This window comes from Trachypithecus francoisi, unplaced genomic scaffold (genome assembly GCF_009764315.1).
Source record: "Trachypithecus francoisi isolate TF-2019V2 unplaced genomic scaffold, Tfra_2.0 Lachesis_group20, whole genome shotgun sequence".
Classification (NCBI taxonomy): Eukaryota; Metazoa; Chordata; class Mammalia; order Primates; family Cercopithecidae; genus Trachypithecus; species Trachypithecus francoisi.
Window position 1 is genome coordinate 61,914,502 of NW_022681466.1, and position 24,678 is coordinate 61,939,179.

General features: G+C 38.7%; 1 protein-coding gene across 1 annotated transcript; it reads left to right on the forward strand.

Annotated features, from left to right (window-relative positions):
• Positions 1-809: 809 nt before the first annotated feature.
• On the forward strand, positions 810-24,042 carry LOC117067694 (myosin-4). The gene is made up of 38 exons (XM_033184547.1): positions 810-1,048; positions 1,177-1,320; positions 1,682-1,838; positions 2,580-2,607; positions 2,702-2,816; positions 3,654-3,746; positions 3,912-3,975; positions 4,126-4,224; positions 4,349-4,452; positions 6,247-6,385; positions 6,982-7,100; positions 7,202-7,351; positions 7,900-8,070; positions 9,588-9,897; positions 11,057-11,127; positions 11,698-11,785; positions 11,868-11,985; positions 12,306-12,429; positions 12,524-12,660; positions 12,791-13,046; positions 13,715-13,957; positions 14,276-14,452; positions 14,665-14,810; positions 15,093-15,183; positions 15,269-15,658; positions 16,148-16,274; positions 16,701-16,819; positions 16,947-17,143; positions 18,557-18,740; positions 18,820-18,985; positions 19,083-19,207; positions 19,477-19,785; positions 20,384-20,587; positions 21,929-22,054; positions 22,146-22,316; positions 22,403-22,507; positions 22,604-22,699; positions 23,778-24,042. Exons 1-38 carry the CDS (start codon positions 845-847, stop codon positions 23,928-23,930), a joined length of 5,820 nt encoding a protein of 1,939 aa, XP_033040438.1. The 5' UTR covers positions 810-844; the 3' UTR covers positions 23,931-24,042.
• The last annotated feature ends 636 nt before the right edge of the window (positions 24,043-24,678 follow it).

Sequence of the window (24,678 nt, forward strand, 5' to 3'; positions counted from 1 at the left end):
ACTAAACATATACAATCACTATAAAATTTTATTAAAAATCAAGAAGTTCTTTTTCTCCAAGAATATTTTAAAGTTGTTTTTGGTTTAGATAATACTTCTGACTTTCAAACAATTTAAAAACTAATCAAAGAGACTTTAATTTTTACTTAGGGCAAAATTATACTTTGGATATTCAGTTTTCATTACAGTTATTTTTTTCCTTTACTTAACTGTCAGTTAACTAGGTGTTTATTTGTAATTATTAGATCCGGACTTATGTCCTGAAAGAACAGGTGTACCTGTCCACGTTCAATTTTAGTAAGTCTGACATCCAATTTTAGTAACTGGGGATGAGAGGAATATTTGCCCAAAGATCTGTATTTGAGTTTTTAAGACAGGTTCATTTATATTGTAAAGCCACTGGAAACAGTTATTGCCCATTTCTTCATATCATCACAATGTTAAGAGGGGGAAGTTGGAAATAAGAAAAAAAAGAAAAGCAGCAAGAAAAAGAAAAAATTCTGAACATGCTTGGAGCATCATAAATGTTGCTGATTGAACGTTGATTCCTCCACATTTCTCAACTAAGATTTACAACATAGAGGAATGAACTTAGGCTTAAAGTATCACAAAAATTAAGCTATCAACATAGTGCTTTCAAATCAATGAGCTGATCTCTCAGCTCCTTGACATAGTACACAGGAGTGGTCCCTAAAGGCAGGGGTGAGGAAACAAGCATGGAAAATTAAGCACATTAATATGAAATCAACAGAATAATTCTCCACCCCAACCCTGAATCATCATTTGGCTCTGTTTCTTCCTCTAGGTACACCTAGTCCAGAACTGCCATCAGTAACCTGTAGCCATGAGTTCCGACTCTGAGATGGCCGTTTTTGGGGAGGCTGCTCCTTTCCTCCGAAAGTCTGAAAAGGAGCGAATTGAAGCGCAGAACAAGCCTTTTGATGCCAAGACATCAGTCTTCGTGGTGGACCCTAAGGAGTCCTACGTGAAAGCAACAGTGCAGAGCAGGGAAGGGGGGAAAGTGACAGCCAAGACCGAAGCTGGAGCTGTGAGTAAAAACATCTGGAGCTGATTAGACTCTGCCTCATTTGGGGTTAATTTAGGTGATACTTATTTTTTGACCTGGCCTTTTCTACTACTTATTTGATGTGCACTGGCTCCTTCTTTTCTTAACAGACTGTAACGGTGAAAGAAGACCAAGTCTTCTCCATGAACCCTCCCAAATATGACAAGATTGAGGACATGGCCATGATGACTCACCTGCATGAACCTGCTGTGCTGTACAACCTCAAAGAGCGCTACGCAGCCTGGATGATCTACGTGAGTACCCTTTCAACATGATTTCTCACTCACTCCATATACTACACATTAGCCAAAATAAATTAAGGGCTTTAAATAAATTTGGTTATTGCAGTGTTCTTTTATGACCAATCATTTGGTTAATGTTGTAAACTCTGATATGTTTTAAAATGTACATGTGGAAAGCCATTTACTTAACTGAATTAGTTGAAAAACTGAAGCATTTTGTGCAGCAGCAATGATGGAGGGAGGCAACAAATGAATGAAACTTTATGCGAACTAACACAGTACTTAGGTCCCGCTCTGCTTGCCCTTAAAGCAGTATTTCCAAGGTAGATAAATAAGGTGATTGCTGATTGAGCAACCCTGTCCTTTCCCACAGACCTACTCGGGCCTCTTCTGTGTCACCGTCAACCCCTACAAGTGGCTGCCGGTGTACAACCCTGAGGTGGTGACAGCCTACCGAGGCAAAAAGCGCCAGGAGGCCCCACCCCACATCTTCTCCATCTCTGACAATGCTTATCAGTTCATGCTTACTGGTGAGTGAGAATTACAATTTCCATAATCATTTGTAAAACAGTTGTATACTGATATCAGAAAAAACATGGGGCTAGTATTCTGAGAATTAATGTTCAGCACAAACATGATAATAGAAATAATAAAATTAAGGAAATATATTTAGAATCAAATGCACTAGTTCCAAACAGAGAAGAAATTTTGTTTAGATTTCTATGCTAAGTACTAGTTCCAAAAATAGGGGAAATTTTGCTTAGATTTCTGTGCTAAAATCCAAATTAACTAATGCTAGTTCCATCTCAAAATTAATTAAATTTAGGCATCAACTCTGCATTTGAATTATAGATAATACATAATCTCTCCTAAAAAGTAAGTTTTGAAGTCTCACAGTGACAAGCTATCACAAGCACAGTATAAAACTTTAAATTGGACATTAACAACATGACATAATTTTGAACTATGAACCAGGTGACAGGATGGGACACAAAATTGTTATTAATCTGATATTGATAGATTATTCTCATGGATAAAATGGTAAAATGATGCATTACATAATCTATACATTAGAAAGGTAACGGGATTATTAATTAGCAGATCTTTGATACTTATTTTTAGAAAAACCTTACGAGAAGCAAAGCACAAATTCATATAGTTATTTTTGCAAATGGGGAGTTTTAAAAGACAATTTTGAGTTTATAAGTACTGTGTTGACCTGTGTGTTAAGTGTGTTTTTCTAAATATTATCTTTGGTTTCTCTTTCACAGATCGTGAAAACCAGTCAATCCTGATTACGTATGTATATTTCAATACTTTCTTTCTGTTTTGATCATTGTAGTGGCTACTACTACCTTAGATTCTGAACTTTTCTTCTGTTTGAACTTGATAGTGGAGAATCTGGTGCAGGGAAGACTGTGAACACGAAGCGTGTCATCCAGTACTTTGCAACAATTGCAGTTACTGGAGAGAAGAAAAAAGAGGAACCTGCCTCTGGCAAAATGCAGGTGGGCATGATATTCATCTAAGGACAGAATAACAGATTTTAAAATCTAACCACGTGCCCATCAACAGTAGACTGTATAAAGAAAATGTAGTATGTATACACCATGGAATACTATGCAGCCTTAAAAAAGAACAAAATCATATTTTTTGCAGCAACCTGAATGCAGTTGGAGGCCATTGTCCTAAGCGAATTAATGCAGGAACAGAACACCAAATACAGCATGTTCTCTTATAAGTGGGAGATAGATATTGAGCATGCATGGGCATGAAGATGGGAAGTACAGACACTGGAGACTACTAGATAGGGAAGGGTAGAAGGGAGGCAAAAGCCAAAAAACTACGTATTGGATACTATCTATGCTCATTACCTGGATGACAGGATCATTCATACCTCAAATCTCAGTGCCATGAAATACACCCATGTAACAAACTTGCACATGTATCCCCTGAATTCAAAATAAAGGTTAATTTTTTTTTAATTGACCATGGTGCTTCAAAATCATAGCAGCCAATTGCAAGTGACGCCAGAATTTGGAAAATAACTCTTGGAAGGGCTTGTGAGAATGAGATGAATAGGGCAACGTATTGGCAAGTATAATAGGAAAAATTCTCACAATCATGTTTTAGGTGCTTTTCTGGGCCTGGGGGATGCAGAAGTCAAGACCAGGTCACTGGAGTGTCCCCCTCCCCTTCCCAATTTACCTTCCTTTTAACTCATTTTAGAAAGCCTTTCTCAAAGCTACAGAATACTGTTCAGGGGCAATGGGGAACGGAAAGAGGTCAATGGGAAATTACTTACTGCAACTTTTTTCTTTATCTGATTATTCATTTCTCTTAAGGGGACCCTTGAAGATCAAATCATCAGTGCTAACCCCCTACTGGAAGCCTTCGGCAACGCCAAGACCGTGAGGAATGACAACTCCTCTCGCTTTGTAAGTCTCTTGATCTTCATTTTCACGTGAAGATCAGCACTGGCTCTTCTGTGCATCCAGTGTCAACATTTTTTCCATCTGTTTGGTCCACAGATGTTTGGTCCACAGAAAAAAATAGTTTCTGACTTTTAATGTGTACAATAATCCCTCCTTTTCCTTTTTAAGGGTAAATTCATCAGGATCCATTTTGGTGCCACAGGCAAACTTGCTTCTGCAGATATTGAAACATGTAAGTTAATAAATATTAGTGATTAAGAATCTTTTTCTTTGTGGGTACATGTTGGAAAATCCTGTACTTATTTCTGTTGTGGGAAATTTTCAAACACTAAATTTTTCACTGTGGTATTTGCTTTCAAATGAGCTTAATCTGACTTTCCAGATCTGCTAGAGAAGTCCCGAGTTACTTTCCAGCTAAAGGCTGAAAGAAGCTACCACATATTTTATCAAATCATGTCCAATAAGAAACCAGAGCTCATTGGTAAGAAACATCTTTGATTTATTTCTACCAAAGAAGAATAACAGCCCTTCTAAGAAGCCCCTCTGAAATGTTTTTAATGACCAAAGTAACGCTGTCTATATATTGTTCGTTTCCATGTGTTCAGAAATGCTTCTGATCACCACCAACCCATATGACTTCGCGTTTGTCAGCCAAGGGGAAATTACTGTGCCCAGCATTGATGACCAGGAAGAGCTGATGGCCACAGATGTAAGTAATAGGCACAAAGTAGTAACAAGTAAATGTGTACAACACTCTCCTCTACTAGGGTGGAAAGCAGTGGCAGAAAGACTATAAATAGGTAATACAACCCTTTGGACTTTCTTACTCTTGGAAACAAATTATAGGATATTTCAAAACCCTCCCCCTACATGTGTTAAAAAGCCTGTAATAAATGTTGGGTCTTTAGTATTCCTTAGCTAGTAGGTTCCTTTTATTCTATCTTATTAGTCATTTTTGGTTGATATTTATGGTCCAATATTGATGTTTCTCTGCTATTTTATGCCAGACCCCACACCCAAGATCCTGGGAAGGAACTGCAATATTATTACAACTAAACATGGAACTCCCACTGTTCTTCTACAGTCACCTGTAAACATAAGCCTCATTTTGAATAAACCTCTGTGGGTTAATAATATGTCCCTCTCTACTCCCCAAGCAACATTAGAAGAAGTGGGTTGTCTACTTCAAAAACATGCACTTTGGGGACTCCTTAAGCCTTTATATTTATTTTTGAAACTACACACTCTTTCCCCACTACCACCTCTTTTTTAAGGAATATTACTTTTTGGCTTACTTTCTTTATATGTAAACTTTATATATATTTCATCTTTTCTTTTGATTTCTGAAATATATAATCTTCTTTATTTTTAACTTTAATATCAGTGGGAATATCCCAATACCCCCAAGTTAGGGTTGACAGTGCTTTTGCAAAAATGCTTTTTCTATTAAAATATTATTCTCAAGAAGTCAATAATTCATTTGTGTGGCTTCATCTTATAAATATCAGCTTGTACTCTCTATAACTTACTATTATCTTTGTATGTCCAAAAGTGATAGGGAGTTAAGAAACACACCCTAGTCTGCGAGGTTAAAAAAATGTAGCAGTCTTGCTCTAAGACTTCCGTAATAATGTCTAGTTTCTGTAAATAGGTAGGGTTAGTGAGCCAGAAGCGGAAGGCAATAATCTGGGGAAAGAGTCTTGGTAAGAATGGTAAATAAACGCATTTTCCTCTGCCTGCTCTGAATCCTGCCCCCATTTAAAAGCCTTTTCAAAGCCTTTGTGGGCAACTAAAAAGGTAATCAAAATTCTATAGAGAAAAAAGACACAGAAATATTACATTAAACAGCAAAATTCCTTCTTTTCACAAATGTCTCTTCTCTGCATGAGAAATAAATGACTAGGTAAAGTTTGCTACCCCAGGCATGTCATGGTCAGCTGAGCTGTGGCTTGCTATCAGAGACGCATGTGGAAAAAGACTCACAGCCACTGCTGTTCTCCTCATACCCTCTTTCCAACTTTATCGCTCACGCCCATTAGGGTGGGAAGGTAGACTGGGATTATGTATTAGGATAGGACAAATAGGAGAAGAAGGAGCAACAGAGAGACTTGCGAGACTGGAGAAGAGAAACAAAAATAGCCAAGAGACCATGAGGAGCATGTGCCTGAGAAGGAAAGGGGGGCTGGGGTGGAGAAAAGGGGCAAAGTACTAGTCTTGGCATCCAAAGTCATGGCTCTGAGTCCTGGTTCAGTGAGTGTGGACAAGTCACATCATATTCTGTGACCAAATGGACTCCTGACTCAAATGGAAAGACTGATGCATACCTCTTGGTATTGCCATGTGGATCAAAAGGTGAAGCATATGAGTACCTTTTGAAGATGGCAAAGTGCTAGTCAAACATAAGGCAAGGCAAGATGAGAAAAAAGTGGGAGACAGCCCCGGTGTTCTGAGGGAGTCTTCCATGGTGCTAATTGGGGATGAGTAAATTCAACTCTTTTGACAGAGTGCTGTGGACATCCTGGGTTTCACTGCTGATGAAAAGGTGGCCATTTACAAGCTCACTGGAGCCGTGATGCATTACGGGAACATGAAATTCAAGCAAAAGCAAAGGGAAGAGCAGGCAGAGCCAGATGGCACAGAAGGTACCACCCCCCGTTGGTATCTTCCACTTGACAGAACTGACACAGTGAGCTTTTCAGAGGCGGAGACCGTGTTTTTACTTTCTCTGACCTAGTTCGTGAAGGGCAAAAGTATTATGAGAAGGAAATTACACACAGACTGATGTTTTACATTATTGAGCAGATTTGTGATTTCTGCTCATTCCATTCTTCATTGGCTTTTCATAAGCTCATATTTGCTATTTGACTAATACATTTTTTATTTCAGTGAATAATCTGTGTGCCCACATGCACTGGAAGAAACAGAGATCTGAATATTTCTGTCGCTACTCCTCTAGGTTAGGGTTTCTCAAATTATTTTTATCTGTGGTCTACTTTTGCAACGTTAAATATCACAGAAAGTATCGATTCCCCAACCTCCAATTTATCATCACAAGAAATGACTAAAATTAGTGAAAGTGGTGGCAATGCTTTTGAGGTAATATGAACAAATGAATAGGTTTCAATGACATTTGCACATATTACTTTTTGAGTAAAACCTTTTTTCTTTGCTATCATCATTTACATTTTAAAGTGTGTAAGCCATGGTCAGTTTCACCATTCTCACCTTGTTCACACAGTTGCTGACAAAGCTGCTTATCTGACAAGTCTGAACTCTGCTGACCTGCTCAAATCCCTCTGCTATCCCAGAGTCAAGGTCGGCAATGAGTTCGTCACCAAAGGCCAGACTGTGCAGCAGGTAAACATGACTTAAACTCTCTGATTTATTTGAACCGCAAGTGACTCAGGAGTTCATCACTATTTTCAATTTAAAAAACTAAACTATCACTCCTATTGAAGGTGTACAATGCAGTGGGTGCTCTGGCCAAAGCCATCTACGAGAAGATGTTCCTGTGGATGGTAACCCGCATCAACCAGCAGCTGGACACCAAGCAGCCCCGGCAGTACTTCATCGGGGTCTTGGACATTGCTGGCTTTGAGATCTTTGATGTGAGTTGTGAACTGACAGAAGATTAGTAAGTGCAAATCCTCAGTCATTTTATCAATCTTGTTAGAACATACAAAATCACTTTTACAAAATGTACCTTACAAAATGTTCAAATGTAATTCCTACTGAAAAGAGTCTTTGAAAAGATATGAAAAGTAATTAGGTATAAATAGGAAAAGAGAAAATTCTATTCTTTTCAGTCTAGAAGTCTCAAAAGTTGATCTCTGAGAGGTTAAAATAGTCAAAATCTATCCTGGATCCAAGCAGATGAGCATAAAAACACCTTTTTAAAATTACTCTAAGGGAATATTTTAGAATCCTCATTTAACAGTATTTTGCCTAGTATGCAAGATCTCATGCAGTTACTTGGAAAACAAGTATTCAAAGAATCAATTCTACTTTGTTTAGAATTATGTACTAGGAAAACAATCTGAAGGTTTATAATTTAATAAACCAAAATGCCTTAAATTCACAAGAAAATACTAATAGATACTCTGTAGATAGAATACTTAAGTTATGAGTAATTTCCTATATTTATCTTGTCCTGTAGTTCAACAGCCTGGAGCAGCTGTGCATCAACTTCACCAACGAGAAACTGCAACAGTTTTTCAACCACCACATGTTTGTGCTGGAGCAGGAGGAGTACAAGAAGGAAGGTATCGAGTGGGAGTTCATTGACTTTGGGATGGACCTGGCTGCCTGCATCGAGCTCATCGAGAAGGTTCATATGACTTTTCTAGCTTTCAAAACATGAAAACCAAATTGCTTGCCTCTCTATGCTTAATCACACTCCCTGTTTTCAAAGAACAAGCAGTGCTCTTTCCTGACACACTCGTATATTCTGATTGGATATGAGGTGTCCCAAGCGATCTGTTATTAACAAGTAGACCAGTTTGTAGAAAAATGATTCTCACTCACACACACATGGATTCACATTTATCCCTCTAAAAACTTAATTCTCTCTTTTATTCCTACATGATTTCATGCATATGGGAGAAAGGGATGAAATTACAGCTATTCCTCTGGGTGTGTAATTAACCCTGGTGCACCCATGACAGTGTATTGTGCAGGTATCATCATCCCTCATGTGTAACAAGGCAGGCTCTGTCAACATGTCTTAAAGATCGGAAGGTTAGTCCTTCAACTCTTGCAGTCATTAAGTCTTTCTCCATTCATGATAACTACTGAATAAACACCAAACCTCTTTATCACTTACCTAGAAAATGGGCCCTGAATTCTCCATTATTAAGGGGGTGGAGCAATAGTTACATCAGATCTAGATATGTTAACACTCATCAAGCAATCGGTAAACACTTCCAAAAGTATCTTGGGAGCTTGTCATGTACTTGTTGATATCAATAATGTCTATGTGTGAACCCTACCCTAAGCAGTGGGAAGGGAAGAGTAAATGCAATTGCCACCCAGGAAAACTTAAAATACTCAGGTTAAAATTCACAAAAATATGAAAGATAAGAGTTTAACAGAAGACTACGTCTGCACAATTTGGGGAAAAGATATATTAATTTGGTGATATAATATCTCTACTATTCATGAAAACTTTATGGTCCTCAGAAAAGGCATTTATTTTATTCTCTAGTATTTCAGTTTCTGTGTCACCGAAATACTCTTAGGGATACAATTTGTGAATTTGTTAAATCATCAATGTTGAATTTTCTTTCACTCTTTCCTATCAAATACATTAAGAAAAAAGCCAAACTCTTAGAAAGCAAAACCAAATTACTATCATTTAACTCCACAGTGGTGGAGAACATAGGCTAAAGTACAGAATTTTAATGATACAACATAAGATGCACTTTTCCCCTAGGAATGGATCATTTTTAGTCCTTACACATAATCTCTCTTCCCTTCATACTTCTGTCACCTCTAGATTCGAGGTAAAGGAAGTTATATTGTCAGTAGGAAAGAAAGTAGTCAGATATATACATTTATGGAATAAAGAATTCAATTTTGAAGTGACGTTTTCAGAATCTGGTTTTATACACTGAACATAAAGTGTGCCAAATGGTTCAGATGTATTTTTTTTTTAACTGAGTCTTTCTAGCAAGCATATTTCCCATATGTTCTGGGTACATAATGATTACTTTACATGTCATGCCTGTTTAATTTATCATTCAAAGTCTTCTTTTGAAACATTGTATTTTCAGTTTTCCATCAACCACATGGAGCATAACATTCTGAGGGGCTCATGATATATCATCCCTTTTTTCCTGTTCTTAGCCTATGGGCATCTTCTCCATCTTGGAAGAGGAGTGCATGTTCCCCAAGGCAACAGACACCTCCTTCAAGAATAAGCTGTATGAACAACATCTTGGAAAGTCCAATAACTTCCAGAAGCCCAAGCCTGCCAAAAGCAAGCCTGAGGCTCACTTCTCGCTGGTGCACTACGCCGGCACCGTGGACTACAACATTGCCGGCTGGCTTGACAAGAACAAGGACCCCCTGAACGAGACTGTGGTGGGGCTGTACCAGAAGTCTGCAATGAAGACTCTGGCTTTCCTCTTCTCTGGGGCACAAACTGCTGAATCAGGTCATGTTTAATAGCATTAATATGTTACAAGAGTACAAAATAGATATACACTGTTCAACAGAGACATATGTGGTTACAGCAAAACCGAACACAAAAACACTGGCCAATAGGCGCCTAATGAAAGAAAGTGTATTTAGGCCGGGCGCGGTGGCTCAAGCCTGTAATCCCAGCACTTTGGGAGGCCGAGACGGGCGGATCACGAGGTCAGGAGATCAAGACCATCCTGGCTAACACGGTGAAACCCCGTCTCTACTAAAAACTACAAAAAACTAGCCGGGCATAGTGGCGGGCGCCTGTAGTCTCAGCTACTCGGGAGGCTGAGGCAGGAGAATGGCGTAAACTCCAGAGGCGGAGCTTGCAGTGAGCTGAGATCCCGCCACTGCACTCCAAGCCTGGGCGACAGAGAGAGACTCCCGTCTCAAAAAAAAAAAAAAAAGTGTATTTAATAACTGCGGTACAGTTTTACAGTCATAGACTTTCAGAGCTAAGTGACACTGGATCATTTAGCCCACAGCCTGATTTCATTGATGAGAAAACACGAATCTCAGAGAGGTTAAGTGATTTGCTCAGGATCATAAAACTAATGTGTATCATTTTAATAGTATTGGTTCTTTCAAGGTTCTCCAGCTAGGCTGGAGATAAGGAAATCCTTTGTCAGGGCCCTAGTGCTTGCGGAACTGAAGTTCTGTTCTCTTAAGTGCCCTAACACCAGATGTGCAAGAAACACAGGCAAATGGGAGCCAGGATTTCCCTGCAGGCGAGCAGAGGCTCACCTACCTGGGACCAAGTGTGCAACTCTGCCTGTTCTCCGAGTGATACCTGCACTCACGAGGCATTACTACTCTGTCTCCTTGGTCCTTCCTTCAGAGAACAGACATTGCTGACTTGGAGTAGGAGAGTCCCATCCCCTACCCACATCTACCCTTTACACTCGCAATTCTTTTGTTGTTGGTTTTTTCCTGAATGCCTATCACGTGAGACAAATCTATGATTCTCTTAATCTACAACTGAGGGAACAGAGATATGGAAAGAATAGGAATGATGTGAGTGAATGAGAGCAAATTTAAATTCTAAAGGGAATTTTGGCAGTCCTGATGTCTATGGATAGTACTTGAAAGGCTGTGGCAAATAACTTTAATTTTTCCATTTTGTTTTTTAGAGGGTGGTGGTGGAAAGAAAGGTGGCAAGAAGAAGGGTTCTTCTTTCCAGACAGTGTCAGCTCTTTTCAGGGTACAGTATATTCTTGAATTACAGATAAATACTTTCATTAAAAACCTAAAGTATCAAAACAGAAAATTTTTTTAAAGATATCTATGGTGAAAGTGAATAAAGTAGTATAGTATATTTTTTAGTATACTACTAAAGGTTTTGTAAACTTTTTAAATGCCTTAGGGAAAAAATTAACAACAACAACAAAAAACTATGTATCTCTTCACATCAATCTTTATGATACCTGAACCATTGCCCCTGAGTCCTACATCCAAGAGATCTGGTATTGCACAAATTTCACATGAAATCAAACAACCACTGTATTCAATTACATCTCCTTCATGTGACAAAAATCTCAATACAAAGTTCCTCTGACTGGTGGTGCTTGAGAATAACAAACTTAAATTAACTGATTTTGTGTAATCCGTAATTTCCTACCTATGCTCCATATATATGATTCCTCGCTGTTATGATAATTTGTTTTTCCTTGAGACAGCTCATTAAAATATGAAATGAAAGACAAACATTGATAGGGACTGTCATGTAGATGCAACTAGAAATGAGTTTAAAACTTTTCATGTGGTTCCACAGGAGAATTTGAATAAGCTGATGACCAATTTGAGGAGCACTCACCCCCACTTTGTGCGGTGCATCATCCCCAATGAAACTAAAACTCCTGGTAAGACATTTCTGATATCCAGACAAGCTCCAGTGTGTGTGCAATAGACCAGGAAGTATGGTATGTGGGTTCCTTCTTTTAGGTGCCATGGAGCACGAACTTGTCCTGCACCAGCTGAGGTGTAATGGTGTGCTGGAAGGCATCCGCATCTGTAGGAAAGGATTCCCAAGCAGAATCCTTTATGCAGACTTCAAACAGAGGTTTGTGTCTCATTATTTTTCGCTTTCAGTGTCTTAGTCTACATCAAAATCACTGTATAATTCAAACATTTTATAACTTTTCCTTGAAAAGTGACATGCAATTATTTTAAAATTGATCATAAAAGAAAGAATCCTAGGTTTATATTATCATAAGTTTGTCATAATATCTTCCCAAGGTTTACATAAAGCACTGTCTGACTTTTTAAATAGCATTTTGTTCACAAAAAATCTATCATCTTTTCAGTGATAGTTACCAAATGTTCTACTGTTTTTTTTCAGTGAAGAAAAACCACATTTTTATATTCTTTTTATTCTGACAGATACAAGGTTCTAAATGCGAGTGCTATCCCAGAGGGTCAGTTCATTGACAGCAAGAAGGCTTCTGAGAAACTTCTAGGGTCTATTGACATTGACCACACCCAGTACAAATTCGGTCATACCAAGGTATCACCAGTCCAAATTTCTGTCTGTCATAATTCTATCACTTTTAGACTTTCTCCTAAGTGGAAATAACATATTTAACTTGTTCTTTCATAAGGTTTTCTTTAAGGCTGGCCTGTTGGGAACTCTAGAGGAAATGCGAGATGAAAAGTTAGCTCAACTCATCACGCGCACTCAAGCCATATGCAGAGGGTTCCTGATGAGAGTGGAGTTCAGAAAGATGATGGAGAGGAGGTGAGAGCCCACACACAAGTCTCCCTTCTCCACACTTTCATAAATGAATCCACTGCAGTCATTACTTTTGTTGAATGATGATCACTTTCCACGTTATTCTCCATTTGCATTTTTTTTTCTTTTCCTACAGAGAGTCCATCTTCTGCATTCAGTACAACATCCGTGCTTTCATGAATGTGAAGCACTGGCCCTGGATGAAGCTGTATTTCAAGATCAAGCCCCTCCTCAAGAGTGCAGAGACAGAGAAGGAGATGGCCAACATGAAGGAAGAATTTGAGAAGACCAAAGAAGAGCTGACAAAGTCAGAGGCAAAAAGGAAAGAACTAGAAGAAAAGATGGTGACGCTAATGCAAGAGAAAAATGACTTACAACTCCAAGTTCAAGCTGTAAGTACTATACATTGCACAGTTCAGCCATATCTTATTGTTTTTAATGTTTTAAAATGAATGGTTTCCACTGAAACATTTGTTCTGATTGTTTGCTGTTCAAAAACACCAAGACTCGGGCATAAAGAAGCAATAGATGCAAAGTCACATATTATGCTGCACATGTCCATATGTGCATTCATACACAGTTTGCTCATCAGTGAGCAAAATCATAAAAATATCAATAGACATTTTCCTTTCTTTATGGAACCTTCTCTCAGATCAGATTACTCTTTCTTTAGTATATTTTTGTGCATAAAAGAGAAGTTACATTGTTTTTACCAGGGCAGTGAAATGGCTAAATTAATCCCCTCTTAAATGTGAGAAAACTGAGTCCTACAATGAATGAGTGACTTTTCCAAAGTTGCAAAGGTTAGTATAGAGGCAGATTTTTGCCAAAGGGCTAGTTTTCCTGATTTGGCCTTCCACACATGAATATCTGAAGGAAATTTGTTATACTTGATCAGTAGATGACAGTATTAACATTTTGTCCATTTCATTTTAAAAGTTAGCAACTTGTATACATGTTGACCAAACTGGCAGTCACTGAAGTTTCCACCTTTTAATAAATTATTGTGTGCTTGTAGATATAGCTCAAACAAATGAAAATGCTTTATTTTTCCCTTTAGGAAGCAGATGCCTTGTCTGATGCAGAGGAAAGATGTGATCAGTTGATTAAAACCAAAATCCAACTTGAGGCCAAAATCAAAGAGGTGACTGAAAGAGCTGAGGATGAGGAAGAGATCAATGCTGAGCTGACAGCCAAGAAGAGGAAACTGGAGGATGAATGTTCGGAGCTCAAGAAAGACATTGATGACCTTGAGCTGACACTGGCCAAGGTTGAGAAGGAGAAACACGCCACAGAGAACAAGGTACAAATCATGATCCATTTTAGAATATTTATAAGTACGTTGATACTGAAGTATTTTAATTAAAAATTTAATCTGAAGATGACTGAATATGAAAAATACCACTGTCATAACTATGTCATCTCTTTAGTCTTCACCACCTCAATCTACTTACTTGACCTTTACCTCCTATTTTTTCAGCCATTATAAGCCTGGGTTACCTTCTGGTTCTCATTTTCCATCTCAAGCTGACATTATCCTAAGATACTACAGTATCACGTTTTTCATCAAGATAATAGGTTGTCATTGACATTCCTCCCGGTCATCTGTTCAAATCTAAAGGTGAAAAACCTCACAGAAGAGATGGCAGGCCTGGATGAAACCATTGCTAAGCTGACCAAGGAGAAGAAGGCTCTCCAGGAGGCCCACCAGCAGACCCTGGATGACCTGCAGGTGGAGGAGGACAAAGTCAACACCCTGACCAAAGCTAAAACCAAGCTAGAACAGCAAGTGGATGACGTAAGTGTGAAAAAGAAAATGTTTCCCCTTGCAACAAAATAAACAGTTGTGACATAAAACCAGCAATGATGCTCATAATGCTTGGTCTGTGAATCAAGTTCTTGTGCTATTTGTTGTATCTTTAAACATTTTTCTTATGTATCTTTGAAGGCTACTAAGCATAGGGTTCCGTGCTTAAGAGCTGAAATAAATACAATGCATTATAAATTTAGCTTGAAGGATCTCTGGAACAAGAAAAGAAACTTCGCATGGACTTAGAAAGAGCCAAGAGAAAACTGGAGGGTGACCTAAAATTGGCCCAAGAATCCACAATGGATATAGAAAATGACAAACAGCAACTTGATGAGAAACTCAAAAAGTAAGTATGGCATAATTCAGCTATAATCTGCTTGTTGTATGTCAATGCAAATGAAACATACGCTAAAAAGATCTCCAAAACATTACATCATGGCATATGGAAAAAAATAATGACATCTTTGACCTTTTTATTTAATTAAACTAATACATTATTAATCTGTAAAACATTGTACTACTCACTCCTTCAACACCAGTAGTATACAAAAAAAAAATTTAAATTATACATAGAAAAGAAGATTGGTAAGAGAACTGATTATAAGCTAATGTGTTGCTCTTCTAATAGGAAAGAGTTTGAAATGAGCAATCTGCAAGGCAAGATTGAAGATGAACAAGCCCTTGCAATGCAGCTACAAAAGAAGATCAAAGAGTTACAGGTAAGCTATAAACTCCACCTTTTCTGAGCATTACAGGAAACAGCATTGACATAAATTCACATTAATGTGGACATATCACAACCAGGCCCGCATCGAGGAGCTGGAGGAAGAAATCGAAGCAGAGCGGGCCTCCCGGGCCAAAGCAGAGAAGCAGCGCTCTGACCTCTCCCGGGAACTGGAGGAGATCAGCGAGAGGCTGGAAGAAGCCGGTGGGGCCACTTCAGCCCAGATTGAGATGAACAAGAAGCGGGAGGCTGAGTTCCAGAAAATGCGCAGGGACCTGGAAGAGTCCACCCTGCAGCATGAAGCCACAGCAGCTGCTCTTCGGAAGAAGCACGCAGATAGTGTGGCTGAGCTTGGGGAGCAGATTGACAACCTTCAGCGGGTCAAGCAGAAGCTGGAGAAGGAAAAGAGTGAGCTGAAGATGGAGATCGATGACCTTGCTAGTAACATGGAGACTGTCTCCAAAGCCAAGGTCTTCATTAACTTGTGCCCTTTTCATCTTTATTTGCAATAATTCAAAATGACCAAGTTTATATATGACTATTTTTAGCCAAATTACACAAACATTAGATGTCATCTGAAGCTTAAACTTACTCCTAGTGCACATCATTGTATTGAATCACTTAAGTTCTCTTAACTTCTTTGTAGAAAACACTTTAACCTTTGATACTATTACCATGAAAAAAATATATAATTACAAAAAAGGTTTATCTAAAAACCATATTCTATATGATGCAGAATTTAAATGATGTTCACACTTTCAAAGAGAATATAATTTTGACAATCATGTGTTCATTATTTAGCCAAATTAAATGCCTCTACTACTGTATAGCCACCATGCAAGATTGATAGAAAAGTAAATAAAAATCAACCTCTTTCCACAGGTAGTTACAGATCTCTAAATCCCAGCCTCTGGAATAAAAATGTATTGTCTCTTCCTGTTTTCTACTTCTCACCCCAGGGAAACTTCGAGAAAATGTGCCGCACCCTAGAGGACCAGCTTAGTGAAATAAAAACAAAGGAAGAGGAGCAACAACGCTTAATAAATGAGTTGTCAGCCCAGAAGGCACGTTTACACACAGAATCAGGTCAGTAAATAAATAACATCAGCCTTCAGAGAGGTGAGGAATGAAAGGCAAGCCTTTACCTATCAAATACAAGTACTTTCTCAAGCTCTGTACGTTCATTTATCATGTCTTACCTATTCCTCCATCTTTTTGTTATGAGACAGTAAAATGCAATGATTCTAAGCTACAATTGAGGGAAAAAATTAAGCTCCCTGGGCTCAGGAGATTTTTGTTGCCTCAGCATTGCTCAAAACGTCTTGAATTCTAAAATATGAAAGAAAACTCACACATTTTTTAAAAAGCAAGAAATAACCTTCTCAACAGCACTGAAAATCTTGAGGATTTTTTTCATCATATGAAATAAGAGGGTTACAATGTTATTCCATTCTTTAAATTATTGTTTACCTAGACAACAGAACTAAATCATTGATGTTTTGTCTTCCACAGGTGAGTTTTCGCGACAGCTAGATGAAAAAGATGCTATGGTTTCTCAGCTATCCCGCGGCAAACAAGCATTTACACAACAGATTGAAGAATTAAAGAGGCAGCTAGAAGAGGAGACTAAGGTGAGAATTCTCCAGCTGATACTTTCAATCACTTGAATCGTGCAACATAACACACTATTGAACTTTGCAGAGAGAATTTCAATGATCAGAAGATAAACTTATATCACATACTTTTTGGTTGGTCTAGGCCAAGAGTGCTCTGGCCCATGCCCTGCAGTCAGCCCGCCATGACTGTGACCTGCTGCGGGAACAGTATGAGGAGGAGCAGGAAGCCAAGGCTGAGCTGCAGAGGGGAATGTCCAAGGCCAACAGTGAGGTTGCCCAGTGGAGGACCAAATACGAGACGGACGCCATCCAGCGCACAGAGGAGCTGGAGGAGGCCAAGTATGGGCTTTTCGTGCGGGGCAGTGGGCGGAGGAGCAGGAAGAAATAAAAGTGAAGGCAGTGAAGGAAAAATAGAAGAAAGAGAATATTCCAGGCATGGGGAGGAGAGATGAAAGACTTCAGCTTATTTTATTATAGGGTGGTGGATTCCACCATATTCTTCTTCTTAAAGTCCAATGTATGTCCACTGGAGAATGGAATGAGACCAGATCCTTCCACCCATTCTGGTCCAGAGCATCTTAAATTTCTTTCCACAAAGATGGATTATTAATTATCAGAATATTCTTTATGAATTAAATAGAATTAGTATCTTTTAATAGAAGGAAAAATTGAGACATTGAGACTATCTGGTAAATTATTATGAGTATTACAATTAACAATAATTGGTTTTTCCTTACCTGGAGTATTGAATGGTGAGATTAAGGTTGTCTTACGCTGTCATTATTTCAACTAACAACCTATATCAATGAATGTATTCACTAATTACACATACTGTTTGTGGACTACAAGTCATGAGATTTACACATTTACACATAGAAGGAAAAAAAAGCATTATATTCCTAGTGAAGGAAGTCTTTCTAAATTTAATTTATCTCAGTAGTTGCTAGAATTAAACAGAATGAAAGTGTTTAGCAAGCATTTCCAGAGGGAGTTCTAGATAAGAGCATGGGCTGGGAAAGGTCATGAATTGCGTAGGTTGGTGAAAAGAGCAGTAGATAAGATTTTGGAGGAAATTTGGGAAATGCAATAATGCAGTAGTATTTATTATCTGAGGCCACCAAACCCAGAAAGTTACTGATTCATTGTATGACCTTGAACATATCACTCTGGGCTGCTGTTTCGTCATTTGCAAAATAAAGAGACCCATACTAGAAAATGCTTAAAGATACTATTCAATGCTAACCATTCCTTGGTGATACGCTTCCTGTTCATGATTGCCATTTCTTCCTCAAAGTAAATACAACTCAGTCCTTTTCCACAAGTAGTTACAGATCTCTAAATCCCAGGCTTCAAAAGAGAAATGTATTCTACTTCTGTTTTCTACTTCTCACCCCAGGCAAACTTCAAGAAAATGTGCCACACCTTAAGGACCAGCTTAGTGAAATAAAAACAAAGAAAGAGGAGCAAATTTTCACATTGTTCACTTAGCCCTAGTGCTAACTTATATTCTCTCTCTCTCTCACACACACACACACACACATGCTTTGTAAATATGTTTGGCAGTACCTGAGATGGATAACAATAAGAACTCAACAGGAAACCAGAATTCTAAGAGAGTGAAAATGTTTAGAAAAATTCAACAACTTGTAGACAACTCTTGAGGAAATATGCTTTCCTAGTCAGCAGCTTTATAAAGGACACTGTGGTGACCCTGAGTCCGCTCTTGGTCATTCACACTGACCCAATTTTCAGGAAGAAGCTGGCCCAGCGTCTGCAGGATGCTGAAGAACATGTAGAAGCTGTGAATTCCAAATGTGCTTCTCTTGAAAAGACAAAGCAGAGGCTACAGAATGAAGTAGAGGACCTCATGATTGATGTGGAACGATCTAATGCTGCCTGCATAGCTCTCGATAAGAAGCAAAGAAACTTTGACAAGGTGGTCCACAGTACCAGCTCCCCGGGGGGAAGCTGACATCATTCTTGGCTTCAAAGGCTTATTTTCTATATACTTCCAGATTCTGGCAGAATGGAAACAGAAGTATGAGGAAACTCAAGCTGAACTTGAGGCCTCCCAGAAGGAGTCCCGTTCTCTCAGCACTGAGCTATTCAAGGTGAAGAATGCCTACGAGGAATCCCTGGATCATCTTGAAACTCTAAAGCGAGAGAATAAGAATTTACAACGTGAGTCATTGCAATCGTTCCATTTCAAAAATGGTAGGGAGATATCTTTTCAATTTTTCTTTCTACTGAACTGAAATTTGGTACTTTATTATTATAGAGGAGATTTCTGACCTGACAGAGCACATTGCAGAGGGTGGAAAGCATATCCACGAACTGGAGAAAGTAAAGAAACAACTTGATCATGAGAAGAGTGAACTACAGGCTTCCCTAGAGGAAGCAGAGGTATATTTTTCATTTGCTTAGCTCTGCATTATAAATAAATTGAAAATTAATAGCAACTGAGATCTCTATGATGTTGCAAATCTTTAGGGGATAACACATGTAATTCAGTGAAAAGTACTGAATTGTACCTTGAGAATGCAGAGCTAATAGGATACATTAAGACGTATGATAGTTTGTGGGTTTTGTAATGCCTTCTTGGAGAAATTATCATAATGTGAAAGAAATAAAAAGCTCTTTAGGTAACCTAAATAAATGTTGCTTTTATTAAGGCATCTCTTGAGCATGAAGAAGGCAAAATTCTTCGCATTCAACTTGAGCTAAATCAGGTGAAATCTGAGATTGACCGAAGAATTGCTGAAAAAGATGAAGAACTCGATCAGCTGAAGAGGAACCATCTCAGAGTTGTGGAGTCAATGCAGAGCACGCTGGATGCTGAGATCAGGAGCAGAAATGATGCTCTGAGAATCAAGAAGAAGATGGAGGGAGATCTTAACGAAATGGAAATCCAGCTGAACCATGCCAACCGCCAGGCTGCTGAGGCACTAAGAAATCTTAGAAACACACAAGCAATACTGAAGGTATGCTGGGGAAAACACACAGAGTGTTGTACAGTCTCAGTGCCATTGTGTAACTCAAATTTTAATGTTTTACGAGGACTATGTGTCATAAATCACCTAAGCAACATGGTAATCAGTTCAAAAGTATACGCACAAAACTGAAAAAGAGCTTAATTCTGGAAGGCCCATGACAGATTTTGCTTTGTTATCTGCAGAAAGCACTGTGGTGAGGGGTAGGGAGATAGAGGAAGTGATGAAAGAGTTTGGCTACATGCCACTGCTTAAATCACTTCATTAATCTGGACTTCAATTGCTTAATATGTAAAATAACACCATTGGACTAACTGAAGTCTAAGGATACTTTCCTGATCAAAATTTCATAGAGCTAGCCATGGTACTTTTTAATGATTCGGGGTCTAAAATAATAAAACATCATATTCTTTTGAGTAGAACTGCAACCCTCAGCTACAAAGAATTTATTATTAAAGGTACTTGCAGATTGTTCCTATCTAATCACACTCTAAGTCATTAAGATCAAAGAGTGTACATAACCATAAGTTTGCACTTGCTTTAAGTGGAGCATAAGTAAGAGGCTTTTCTCTTTTTCCTTTCTGGGTAGGACACTCAGCTACATTTGGATGATGCCATCAGAGGCCAAGATGACCTTAAGGAACAACTGGCAATGGTTGAGCGCAGAGCTAACCTGATGCAGGCTGAAGTCGAAGAGCTCAGGGCATCCCTGGAACAGACTGAGAGGAGCAGGAAAATGGCAGAACAAGAGCTTCTGGATGCCAGTGAGCGTGTGCAACTGCTGCACACTCAGGTGAGGTTCAAGACTATGGTTTAGCAAATGTACTCCCTGAAGCTGAAGACAATTTGAGAAGGTAAGCTTGTTTATAAAGCAAAAAATAATCTTGGCAGGTGCCCCTTCCTGGAGCTCTAGAAAACGTAGAGGGTGCTGTAGGATTTCTGGGACCTAGCTGGTTCACGAGTATATTTATGGGTTTTACAATCATGTTCATTTGAAATAATCTGGAATTCTAGAAATTTTTATTAAAAAAGCACAGAAGACCACCTACAAATAAACATACACACAATATTTGTAGCTGCCTTGTCTTATGCAACTCTAAGCTACAAAAAGATAGGCAAATAAAATAGAGGAGAAAAACAAAAAGCCACTAAATTATATTTATGTATCACACATATGCACAGAATGCTAACCTCGTGGGATACAAAGAGAAGCTCTTCAGTTCAGATTTGTGGAGGCCATTATTAATACTAGCTAGCATTTGTTGTATATTGTGAATGTGTTAAATAAATGGTGGTATATCCTCACAATGGCTAATATGTAACCACTCTAGTATGCATTTATTGCCATGGGAAGATGTTTACATTATAGTAAGTTAAAAAAGCAACTTAAAAATAATATAGGATGTGTGATCTTTTTTCCCATATAAACATAGAGGAAACATCCAGAAAGATAAATAAAAGCTTATCCTTTATCTCTGGTGAGAGCACAATAATTATTTTTTGTCTCTTGTCTGCTAATTTGTATGTTCCACTATCTTTTACAATAAATATATACTTCAGAAAGTTGCACTGTATAGACATAACTATTATAGAAGTGTTAAAATCACATGCTTTATATAACTTTAAAATCAAATTAATATGCAACCTTTTCCTTATTAACAGTATCTGAAATTGACTATTCCAAATACTGTCAACTTGCCAAAAACAGAAGGGATTCTTGGTTCATTTTTATCCCACAAGACTACTACTTATGCATTTGTAATATGGAGCCAACAAACATGAGTTAACAGCTAAGAATTATGGATTCATTTTAAATGAGCTATGGTGTGGTACTGCATGGCACAGCACTTTGAGTTTTGCGGGTTGTGTTTCATGCTTACAGATGGCAATTGGTAATAGTTGAATATGTTTGATATCAGAAATTAGATTTTACCCGGAATAATTTAGAAGTGTGATTAATAGAGATATATATAGAAAGGAGAAAAGGCATAAACTTAGAATTATCTTCTAATTTGGTTTTTATTCTAAACATTTCTTATGATCAATAATTTATGCCTGTGTACACTAGGTAAAATGACAGTGTGAATTGTTATTATTTAATGTGCTTCTCTTCTCTTTCATTAATTTGAAACAGAACACCAGTCTGATCAACACCAAGAAGAAGCTGGAAACAGACATTTCCCAAATCCAGGGAGAGATGGAGGACATCGTCCAGGAAGCCCGCAATGCAGAGGAGAAGGCCAAGAAGGCCATCACTGATGTAAGCAAGATGAGCATTTGTCTTACTGACACATGGGCTGCTGCCTGCTATCATCAGAATTCATTATTTTCATGATTTATTTGCTAACTAGGCCGCCATGATGGCTGAGGAGCTGAAGAAGGAGCAGGACACCAGCGCCCACCTGGAGCGGATGAAGAAGAACATGGAGCAGACGGTGAAGGACCTGCAGCACCGTCTAGATGAGGCTGAGCAGCTGGCCCTGAAGGGCGGGAAGAAGCAGATCCAGAAACTGGAGGCCAGGGTGGGTCTCCACAACTTCACTCAATTCCTAGCCTACTCATGTGGCCAGTTACAGCCAAACTGGTGAATGTCTTTGTTCCCTTCCAGGTGAGAGAGCTTGAAAGTGAAGTGGAAAGTGAACAGAAGCGCAATGTTGAGGCTGTCAAGGGTCTTCGCAAACATGAGAGAAGAGTGAAGGAACTCACTTACCAGGTGACCAGTGTTTTCATATCTTCCAGGCCTACAACTTTCAAGAAAATAATGAGTTGTTTTAAAATAATGGCACTATCTATTTGCCCCCTCTTTCAGACTGAGGAGGACCGCAAGAATGTTCTTAGGCTGCAGGACTTGGTGGACAAATTGCAAATCAAAGTCAAAGCTTACAAGAGACAAGCTGAAGAGGCTGTGAGTATCTCCACAGTGGAAATGAAAGGTTCAGATGCAGATCCAGGTTTTGTGGGGCTGAAAGTTTATAGAATTTAGGAGACTTTCTTCAAATTGGGAATGCATAATTAGGTATAAACATGAATATTTAGAATGAGAAAAATGAACCATAAATTACTGAAGCCTTAGCGATTTGAGTTTATTTCTTCTGAGACCTCTTTAAGCAATTTTCCAGACAGGTTAACATAGAAATGTTTCTTGGTTGCAATCCACTTCCCTCCCTATCTAGAACATTCTACAACCCCCAACTCATATGAACCTGTGCAAATGAGGGTATGAATTCTAAGCCTCATTTAACTTCATGATAAATCCATCTTGGAACTTTTGTTTTTCAATTCGGCTGCAGTTATCTTTTTCATTCTGTTAATTCTGAAACCTTCCTTAGGATTCTTGGCACCAAATGCCACTACCGCACCTATTTTTTAAAGTTTGCTTTTTAGAAACAAGATTGAATTCAGATCCCTGCTACTTTGCTCTTCTGGTTATCATTGCAGCCTCTTCAGTTTTCCAGAAAGAGAGTCAAGTAAGAAAGAGACTTGAGGAGGGTCATAAGCACATTCATTTACATAGGCGAGTTTGTGGGATGGGCTGCTCTCAAATAACTATGTTACTAAATAATAAAGCCTTTTTCTTCTTCTTTTTCTTTTTTTTTTTGAGACAGAGTTTCGCTCTTGTTGCCCAGGCTGGAGTGCAATGGTGCAATCTCAGCTCACTGCAATCTCTGCCTCCTGGGTCCAAGAGATTCTCCTTCCTCAGCCTCCTGAGTAGCTGGAATTACAGGCATGCACCACTACGCCGGGCTAATTTTAGTAAATACGGGGTTTCACCATGTTGGCCAGGTTGGTCTCCAACTCCTGACCTGAGGTGATCCACCCTCCTCGGTCTCCGAGAGTGCTGGGATTACAGGTGTGAGCCACCACGCCCGGACAACAGACCCTTTTCCTTTCTCATTCATGAGGCAAATACTGAAGTAACAAAAGCAGTAACAATCAGAAAATGTCCAATTTTCTTGTTATCTCAAATGCATCTCTGTTTTCAGGAGGAACAATCCAATGTGAACCTTGCCAAGTTCCGCAAGCTCCAGCACGAGCTGGAGGAGGCCGAGGAACGGGCTGACATTGCTGAGTCCCAAGTCAACAAGCTGAGAATGAAGAGTCGGGAAGTTCACACAAAAGTCATAAGTGAAGAGTAATTCATTTTAATGGAAGAAAATGTGGCCAAAGAAATGCACAAAATGTGAAGTTCTTTGTCACTGTCCTGTATATCAAGGAAATAAAATTGTTAGATAATTTTGCATCTAAAAATACATTTGTCCCTTAATTACAAGCTCTTTAGTGCTAATAGAACTAATGCCTTTATTCAACATTTGTGGAGCTCCTACTATGTGCAATCAGAGATGATAACAAAAATGAATGTGGGCAGTAAACCCAACTTTAAAAGAAGGTAAACGAACTAAGATATTCTGAGGAGACATGAAGGTGACAAATGCACTCTCAATTCCATTCAACCAAGTTTACTGAGTACCAACTATATGTCTGGTCCAGAAATGGACACCAAAGATATGATAGTTATCCCTCTTTGAGGAGTTTAATCCAGTGTGGAAGACGGCAATTCAAACAGATACATGCTGTATGTATGTCCAACATACATGCTCTGACATAAGTGTGAAAAACAAGTGTGGCAATAACATAGACTGAGCTGCTAACATTGGAAATCCAGAGAGGCTTCTCGAAGGAGACTATGAGCTAGTTCCTAAAAGATGACCAGACAGTTATTAGGTGAAAGAGAAAAAAAATATGTGATCATTCAAAGAAAAGAAAACAAGCATGAGATTTCAGCATAGTTTTAGCATAGGCTTCATGAGCAAAGGGGAGCAGATGAGGCCAGATACAGAAGTTAAGGCCTGGCTGTGAAGGGTATGGCCTCACATGTAGTGCTAA

Bases quoted from the DNA above. Each gene is read 5' to 3' on its own strand.
- LOC117067694 (XM_033184547.1), top strand. From the start codon at position 845: ATGAGTTCCGACTCTGAGATGGCCGTTTTTGGGGAGGCTGCTCCTTTC. The intron at 1,321-1,681 runs GTGAGTACCCTT...CCTTTCCCACAG, and splicing joins ACGCAGCCTGGATGATCTAC to ACCTACTCGGGCCTCTTCTG. The intron at 22,700-23,777 runs GTGAGTATCTCC...CTCTGTTTTCAG, and splicing joins AGAGACAAGCTGAAGAGGCT to GAGGAACAATCCAATGTGAA.